At 42.4% G+C, this 9,404-nt stretch overlaps 1 protein-coding gene across 9 annotated transcripts in view; it reads left to right on the top strand.

Moving 5' to 3' along the window:
* Positions 1-9,404, top strand: part of fam131bb (family with sequence similarity 131 member Bb) — a 34,109-nt gene that overhangs the window by 19,907 nt on the left and 4,798 nt on the right. For 4 of the 9 annotated variants that reach the window (XM_077576329.1, XM_077576330.1, XM_077576333.1 and 1 more), the window contains 5 exons: positions 55-157; positions 5,656-5,880; positions 7,265-7,405; positions 8,459-8,796; positions 8,947-9,219. In XM_077576329.1, coding sequence (XP_077432455.1) covers positions 55-157; positions 5,656-5,880; positions 7,265-7,405; positions 8,459-8,796; positions 8,947-9,219 — 1,080 coding nt within the window. The remainder of the gene's footprint in view (positions 1-54; positions 158-5,655; positions 5,881-7,264; positions 7,406-8,458; positions 8,797-8,946; positions 9,220-9,404) is intronic. The other 5 variants (XM_077576331.1, XM_077576335.1, XM_077576334.1 and 2 more) reach the window with 2 other exon arrangements.

Genomic DNA, 9,404 nt, shown 5'->3' with positions numbered 1-9,404 from the left:
CCACCCCGCCTTCCTCCCTCTTCCTCCGCCATCCCTCTCTCCTCCTCTCTGCAGCTGTCTATGGAGGACACCACGTCCATCCTGCCGCGCCTCAAGAGGAACTCAAACGCTTACGGCATCGGCGCTCTGGCTAAGTCTTCTCTGTCAGGTGTGTCAGGTGTGTGTCTGTGCTGTGACCGGTAAACACACCCCATGTTGGCTCCGTCCCGCCGCGGACGCTGGAGTCAGCATGGTACCCAAAATGGGTTCCCCTGGGTTTTTTTTTTTCTTCACTCCCCCCTCCCTCCCCTGTTTTCCTGCCCCCCCTCCTCCACACTGTGATAGCCAATGACTCAGCGTGAGTCATTGGCGGAATGAAATCCGCCTCGAAAAGACAATAGAAACATGACTGTGCTGCGTGTTGCTCTGAGAAGAGGTGAGTGGCGAAGTGAATTTATAGTGTGGTTTGGTGTCTGTGTGTTGTGCTGAATTCTAATCAGTTTGGATGTTTTGACTTGTGCAAAGTGTCGTGTTCAGTAGAGTTGAATCAAGTTCAGTCAAGTGTTTACTTTCAGTGCAGTTTTTTTTTTTTGTTTCATCCAGTGGCGTTTTGGAGAGTGAGCAAAACTGGTGGGGCACCAACTGCTTAGCTAGGTTACATATAGTACGACGAAAACCCTACTAGTCACTAATAGCGATGCCGGTAACTAGGGCTGGGCAATAAATCGAATTCATTCGATTAATTCTCTTTTTGAAATAGTTGAAAATTTGCTAACTCGTGAAATCGAGCTTTGTCGTCTGGATTATTCAAAGCTGTTGTTTTTATGTTCTGTTACATCCGGATGTGACTGTGAGTTGTAATTTTGCACAAGTGGCAGGATGCTGGATGGGTGGTTTATTAACTTATTTGCTCCCCAAAACGTATAAATATGTCCTATTTTAAATATTACCATGCTTTATATATATATATTTTTTTTAATGCTAGAGCATAGATAAGGCTTTGATGCAGCCTCTGAACTGAAGTGAATGGTAAAGGCAACGACAGTAATTACAAAAACGGCCAGCAGGTGACAGCAGAGTATAAGAGATCAACCAGGGCCATGTTGCAAAAAGCAATTTTTCTCACTGTTTTTAACTGATTTGTGAATAATGATGAAATTTAGCTATATTCTAATGCTAATTGCTGCAAAACTGAAACAGATACAAATATACTTTTGTCCTAATAAAAGAAGAGACTCTAATCTTTCTTTTGGTAGGTTCCATGTTTTTATAGCAATAGAACACAATATTTTGTGGGCTTTGCAAAATCAGCCAAAATCCAGTAAAACAGCCGGGAGTGAAGGGGTTTGCTTCAGTGGAAATGGCTGGGAGTGAATGAGTTAATTGTGGCAATTAAGCACAAACTATGAATGTTAAGTTTATATTAAAACTAATTTAGAACCAGTATACATTATTGTTGTCTGAAAATTTTGCACAAAACTTATTTTGGAATAAATGAAACCTTTAAATAAACATTTGTTGGGTTTATTAGATTAAAATCGATTAAAATCGTAATCATCCTGAATACCTGATTTTTTTTTTTTAGATTTTATGTTTCGACTTATCGCCCAGCCTTGTATTACTTGGTAACTTAGTACTTGACTCATTTAGGCATTTTCAGCGGTGAAAGGTTAATATTTTGTCTATAATTAATTGTATAAGTTAATGAATACCTTTAAAATCACATTTTGTCTCAAACTAGCATACATCAATAGAAAAAACATGAAATTAGTAAACTAGCAGCCACCATATTCCCTCTGATCCGTTTTCTGGGTTACGCCACATTTGCGTGACACCTTAAATGTTCGGCAGAATTGGTCAAGTGTGACGAAATTGGCATATGCCCCGCAAGGGTGTTTGAATGTCAAATGAGGGGCTGACAGAAACATGACTCAAATAACAGCCCTAAAAGGAGGCTTTTTTTTTTTTTATACGGCGGATCCTCTAAAGTCAAATACAAACAATTCAGGCTTGTTAATCTCCAATTGGTTAAATCCCATAGAGATTAATTGAAATATAAATCAATTTATATTCTTATTTGCCATGCAAGAGGAAAATAAGATAATTACTGTGAATCGTTCCAAAACCATTTTAGCTTCAAAGACGAAGGATGATAACGTAAGTTGGCGTGTGGTGACTTTGAATGCGCATGCTTTCCCCCAGCAAGCAATCATTAACTTGTGCGCACGGACGTCCCCCGTCAATGAATGACAAATAGTCATCGCTGGATGTTTTCCGCCACCCCTTGATTACCAATCAGTATCGGCCCTAAAAAATACATATCGGTCTAACATAAAAATAACATCATTATTGCAGTAACTTTTTTTTATGGCCACGTAATAATAATAATATATTATTTTAGTGGGCTACTGCCGCTGACTTTATATAAAGTGGCAAATTTGCGAGTTTATAAAGTAGCAGATTTGCAAGAAAAAAAACAGAAAGAAGAACACACAGCGTAGACATTCTTTATCAAATGAAAAGGCAGGATGGAGACGGATTCATTTCTAATTTAAACTTTACTCGTCATTCACCGCAGCTAGAGCGACGACGCTTCCTGATCCCCAATCAGCTGACTAAACACTAACCAATCACGAGCTAGCATACTTGAGGTCAATACAAGTGAATGACTGAGCGCAGCAGATTCGACACATCAACTTAACTCTTTGACTGCCAAAAACGTTAAATAACGTTTCGTAAAATCCAATGGAGGAGTGCCAAAGACGTTAATAGACGTTTTTTTCAAAACAGGTGAAACTAACCATTTTCTATTGTTGATTACTCAAAAACGGAATAAGGTAGAAACAAACTTTTTTTTTCTGATGGAAGATGAGAGTCCAATCTTGTTTTAGCAGTATGTGTGTTTCCATAGTCCAAACACATAATTTTCTATGGACCTTGAAAGATCAGTCAAAATGCTTAAAATCGGCTGGCACCCACGGCATCCCTTTTCTGAAAACGTCTGGCAGTCAAAGAGTTAACTTGTACAAAAAAAAAAAAAAGTATGAATGTGTAAATAATAATTATGAAAACATAAATATTTATTTGAACAAATGAACTTAAATGCTTGATCCTCAGGGTGTGTACCTTCGCAAAGCGAGGCGTCTTTGTCGCTGGCCGTACGCAACGCTTCAAAGAGCGAATGCTTAACATCATATGGTTAAAGCCATTACTATCTCCTTATTTGAAAACCCGACCAAAAAGTATTGGCCAAAACATCTGAGGAGTACGCAAGTTTTTTTCCTCGCAAATTTGCCACCTTATCAGAATATTGCCCCCGCCCTCTAATAAATATATATTTTTATACGTGGCCTTAATACGCCGTCGTAGTACGAAAACACCTATTAGGGCATAATACTAAAAAAGGGGAAAAAAAGTATGAAAACCAGTAAATACTTCCTGTTCTAACTTTGCTGAGTATGTCGGCCCTTTAAAGTGAATTTACTACTAGAATCACTCTTCCAATCAACGTTTCCCGTAAGCCCTCCCAGTTGTCTGCGGTGCGCCCACCTGCTCCTAATGCCACTCGTCGCCACTGGCTTGAGCTAGTTGTGTTCTGCAGTGCAGTTTATTGGAGTGCAGTGCGAGCCGTTCCACTGTGTGGACATCCACAAACATCCGCATCATTTATTCATCTCATCCACTCGCCTCCATCGCAGAGCATCACAACAGCCAAGCGCTGTACAGTCAAGTATTCAGCGTCGCCGTGGCGTGAGCTCGGGTACGGGATATGAATTTCTCCCGCTAAGCACGTTTCCCACTTAGCTCGGGCGCTAGCGTGTCGGCGGGCCCACCTCTCGTTACTCCTGCCCAAGCTGTCACGTCACCCCAATTAACCCCTTCCAGCTCGTCATGCACAGACAGACAGACAGACAAGCGCTCATGCATCCCATCCCATCCCATCCCATCCCTGCCTTCCTTCCTTCCTGCTCAGGCCAGGACGGCTCCGTCTCATTTCAACACATGAATGTCATCTCCATAACCTTTGTCATTTAGCTATTCTCATAATCCATGTTCATGAACACCCTCATTTAACCGCAGCCGGGCTTTGACTGAACCGTATGCTCACATAACTCTATTAGAAGAGATACCAATATTTAATAAGGGGGAAATGGTTTACAAATTGCAACATTAAAAATACTGTACACGGAGACAAAATGACTTTCATTTGTCCAGTGGATATGAAACGTTTACACACCCCTGATCAAATGCCAGGTTTTTGTAATATTAAAATTAAGACTGTAACACATTTTTCCACATGTATCAAACTGATACTAGCTTTATTTTTAAGGTATCGGGCACTCGTGGAGGCTGCAGATACCAGTCACCGATACTTGAGGCAAGAAAATAAATGAATAAATCTGACATGGAGTAAGTTCTCCTTGACGGTAGTTGCTTGTAGAGAATAATCGTACTGGTATCAGTCTAGAAAAAAAAGTCAATGTTAGCGCATCAGGCTTCTGGTAAAAGGTCACACTACTAACCCAATTATGGATCCAAAATGGACCGATCCACTTCATGAGTCAATTTAACCCAACTTTCTGGGTTGTTTTATACAAAATGACGCAATTTTTTTGACCCAAGTAAAGGATTAAATCGATATTTAGTGGTTTTACACTAAAAGACCCATTTCTTGACTCAAAGTTGGGTCAAATTGACCCAAGTAAAGGATCGGTCCATTTTTGACCCATCGTTGGGTTATATTTAACCCAACTGTTTTTAGAGTGCAGGAAAAGCCGACTAGAACATCTGAAATGTACTTGGAGTTAATCCGGCACGTTTAATGGTGTGTGCTGACTCTCATTTAACGTGAGTGTGAATGCGATTGGTTAATTGTGAACACAGCCACATTTACAGTCATGGGTGTGCACACTTTTGCAATCACATTATCTCTCTAGTTTATTTTTACCTGCCCTCGCAATAAGATTAAAAAGGCAATTGAGTTGTACAGGTTATAGGTCACATTGACGATGGAAAAGATCTTGGCCAATTAAATGGGGGTGTGTAGACTTTTTATGGCTACTGTATCTACTGAAAAATCTCAAAAGGAGAATCTGATGACGCTAAATTGACAAACTGGACACTTTATTAAGTACACCAGCACAATCCAACGAGGAGACGTCGGAGTATTGATTGTTATTTGCAGAGAGGTGTTTCTCATCTATTTCTAATTTAACACCTCTCAGTCTCATGATTGAATGTCATCGAGATAAATCGAAATATTACAAACAAAAGTCAACATATTGTTGAAAGGGTGCCTCTCCGGCATGTGTCAATCAAAACGCCGCATGATGTGGTATTGGGTTTTGATTTGACGCGATTGTGGAGGTGTACATAATGAAGTGTCTGGTGAGAGCGTGTAATAACATCATATCAATCATAATGAAAGACAAAAGTTGCTGCTCAATAACATCAAATGGAAAAGCAATATATCAGTCGAAGCCCGACGGCTTCACGTATTTTGACAGGCCATCAAAACATCCGCCACCAAACCGCCATGCACACTCGGAAATAACGCGTCTATCCTTTGTCTGCCCTTCCCCCTCTTTTCTATTTGCCCACATGCCTCGTCTCCGTTTTGGAAATGACGCGTCCCCATCCATCACCTCCTCGTCTCGTCTGGCCGCCGCCCTTCAGGTGTGACGCGCACCATGAAGGAAAGAGTGACCAAACCCACGGCCATGGCGCAGGGCCGCGTCGCCCACATGATTGAGTGGCAAAACTGGGGCATGTCGACAGTGGGCGTGGGGGGCATCCCCCAGTCCCGCATCACCACCCAAGAGCGGGAAAAGGAGCGGCGGCTGGAGAACGACGCGTACAGCGACCTGAGCGACGGCGAGAAGGAGGCCCGGTTCGCCGCAGGTTGGCAAACCCCCAAAAATTGTTTCTTGACAATAACATGTCTAAATATGCTATTCTGTTTAGTATTGCGTTAGTGGAATATGAGTTAAGTAGCAAAATCCAGCCATTTTTATCCATCTCAGGGGGCGGCCATTTTGCCACTTGCTGTCGACTGAAGATGACATCAATGTTGCTCATAGTCTCAGGTAACAACCAATCCCAGCGCAGCTTCAGAAAACAGGTGGTTGTTAACTGGGCTGAGGCCTGAGCAACTGTGATGTCATCTTCAGTCGACAGCAAGTGGCAAGATGGCCGCCCCCTAAGATGAATCAAAACGGCTGGATTTTGCTGCATAACTCATATTCACGAATGTAATATTAATCAGAATGTCATGTTTAGACTAGTGAGGTCACATTATTGTCAAGAAATGTTTAAGGTTGACTTCCATTTTAAGTAGAAAGAATTTTTTTTTTCCTCTCCTCAATTTTGTTATTGTGATTCAGCACAATAAATCTGCATTTGCTATTCATATTGTTACTCATTGCACTTTTGCCCCAAAAAATGTCACAGTCCAACAAATCCAATTTGATCAAAATAGTAAATGGAGGGCACTTATATAGCACTTTAGCTTGGTTTTACGTTAACAAAGCCATATTCACATAGTGTAGCCTACAACGGTGCGTTAGCGCATCAATTCAACACACGGAAAGTTTAACCTTTTTAATTTAAAATAACTTACTTTAACCTCCAGGATTCTTTGCCCTGGACAATGGCAGGATAAAGGTTGTTCTTTTTTCCCTCTTTGGTCCATTTTAAATCCATCGACGTTGCTACTAGCCTCGTCCTAGCTAGCGCTAAATTAGGTCGTCTTTCAGGTCTGGCGTCCAAGTTTGAACTCCCTTTCGTTTGTTGCTAGTGTAAGGTTCAGAAACGAGTAAGATTTAAGTTCATTTGTTAAAATATATATTTACATAAACATTTATGTTTCCAGAATTATTATTTACACATTTATACGATTAGTTTGTTTGTTTTCCCATACAAGTAGCTAAATTGACGTGTTGAATCTGCTGTTCTCATTCCCTTGCCTTTACCTAAAGTTTGCTTGCTCCTGATTGGTTAGTGTAAGTTGGCAGGAAGTGTTGCCGCTGTAGCTGCATGTGTGACTCGTTGTTCCAGAAGAAATCCGTCTCCATCTTTCTTTCTCATCTTATAAAGAGTGTTCCATTAGCCACCAACGAACTCTCAACCTTACACTAGCATGGTGTTAGCCAGCCAAAAATTGATGTTGCTATTGAAAATGGCATTTTACGACATTGTGATGTTGTTTTGAATTTCTTTGTATTCGTGACAGTCATTCAGCCAACGACGCTACAGGCTCGGCATGTGTTTTGCTTTCTAACCTCAGGCATCCTGCAGCAGTTTGCCATCTCCCAGGCGACCCTCATGGCCTGGTCGTCGATGGATGGCGAGAGCCCTCGGTCGGGATCAAACCAGGGCAGCGTGGCGCATCTGAGCGAGGTCAACCAGGAGAGTATCACAAGTCGAGGTAAAAAAGTTTGGCAAAGGCAAATATCCTAAAGCGTGGCGGTGTTAAGAACCCGTCCCCCCACCCCCCAAATTGCAAGTCCCAGATCTGCATAAATAGCACATTTGGAGAGTTTAGCCCGCATGCAAGTCAGCCTTAATGAGCCTCACATTATGCTTTGTTGTTGTCCTTACAACCTAAAGGTTTGTGATGCTTCATTTGCATGAAATTATCCCACGATCCCTAAATCAAATACAGGCAAAAAATAACAAGCTCCGAGTTTAAATTTTTTGCTGTTTTTACTCTGGGGTCCAATTTATATGTGCCTCTTGAGGGAAAACAGAAAGCAGTGTTGCCGTCATATGATGTGACAATTCATGAATGCACATTTATGGTGCCGCTATTAACAAATATGGCTATTATGAGGCCAATTGAAATTCAGATATTTGGCAGAATGAAATTTCAATTACTGATTAACTGGCCAATTAATTAAAAAATATATGTTATGAAGCAAGTGACTTTTTTTTGTTATTCAAAACATACAATAAGTATTTGAATTACAGGCAGGATTGTTTTACAAAACTTTGTGGGAAAAAAACCTGCCAATATATTATTGTCAATTTATTTTTATTTTTTTTGAAGAGCGGGCCCCACTAATAATTTTTCTAACTTTGAACTTTTCTTTCATTTTTTTGGGGAGATCGGAAGAAACTTAATTTCCTTGAGTCTTGTAGTATCGTATTGTATCGTTCGGCTTCTCTGGAAGTGTTGCGATGAAGTCACAAAGAAAATCAAATCAGACAAATGAAACCTTCAATACTCCGTTGAACGAAGGTCTTGTAATGTGGTCTCGCATCATAATGCTTATTATTTGTGCGATTTAATCCATGACCGCGGTTTAAAAAAACATTCTAGTGACTTTTGGAGTGTGTCTTTCACAACAATTTTGCTCAAATTTGAAATTGTGTGACTTCTGGTTCACACACACGGAATACCCACATCCAACTGACAAGGCTTTTTAAAACACACATTCCTTTTTTTTTCCTTTTCTTCAAAAACATATTTTCCCTCCAGACCAGATCTTGCACCACTCCTCAGCCGAGGTGTGGCCTCACACTTACGTCTCCCAGGGACACTACTGCCTCTCCTCCTCGGACGCCTGGGAGCCCATCAACAACGACCCGTCCGGCGTGGCGTCGCCCCCGGCCGGCTCCTACCTCGTGGGGACCGAGGGCTACGACGGGCAGGCGGCCGCTCACTTCCTGTCGCAGCAGCAGCAGCAGCAACAGCAGCAGCAGCAGCAACAGCAGTTTAACCTCCAGCAGCAGAGCCAACTGCAGCAGCTGCAGCAGCTCCAGCAGATGCAGCACTACCAGCAGCAGCAGCAGCTCCTGCAATATCAGCAGCAACAGGTGAGCGTGCCTGGGCAACTTGAGTAGTGTACTTCATTTTCTGATGATTTTTACATAACACATTCACAACATATCTACCTGGTCAATCACCACAACAGCTGTTTCTCGCTCGCATTCTGACCCCAATCTCCACACGCTTTTCTTTCCTAGTCACTGGAACACCGGCTGCACAGCGCCAACCACTCTTTGCAAGCCACCCCCAACAGCACCATCCACAGCCTGGTCCACCAAGTGCACCCGCCTCTGGTGGATCTGTGGAACACGGGCCAGATGGAAGCCTACCAGGTGGAGGCCGGAGGCTACATGGGCGCGGCGGCCGTGGTGGAGCCGGGCTCCGGCCTCTGCGTTCCCGCCGGAGAGGAGCTGGTGGGGAATGAACACTCGCCGCTGCTGGAGCAGCAGGAGGAAGAGGAGGAGGTCAAGGTGAGCTCACGTTATATTTACAATACGGGCTATACGGCATCTATTTATCTACAGTACCGATAGGGCCGGGGGAAAAAGTCGTCCAAGTCAGATAGTCAACTTTAAAAATAGGTCGACTAAAAATGTCCGCCTTGAAGCTCTACTGGAAACAAGTTTGCGCGCCGTTTCTATACGGACCTTTTTTG

Source organism: Vanacampus margaritifer, chromosome 9, assembly GCF_051991255.1.
Source record: "Vanacampus margaritifer isolate UIUO_Vmar chromosome 9, RoL_Vmar_1.0, whole genome shotgun sequence".
Lineage (NCBI taxonomy): Eukaryota > Metazoa > Chordata > Actinopteri > Syngnathiformes > Syngnathidae > Vanacampus > Vanacampus margaritifer.
Note: the sequence above shows the minus strand (reverse complement) of the source record. Positions and strands in the feature narration are given on the sequence as shown.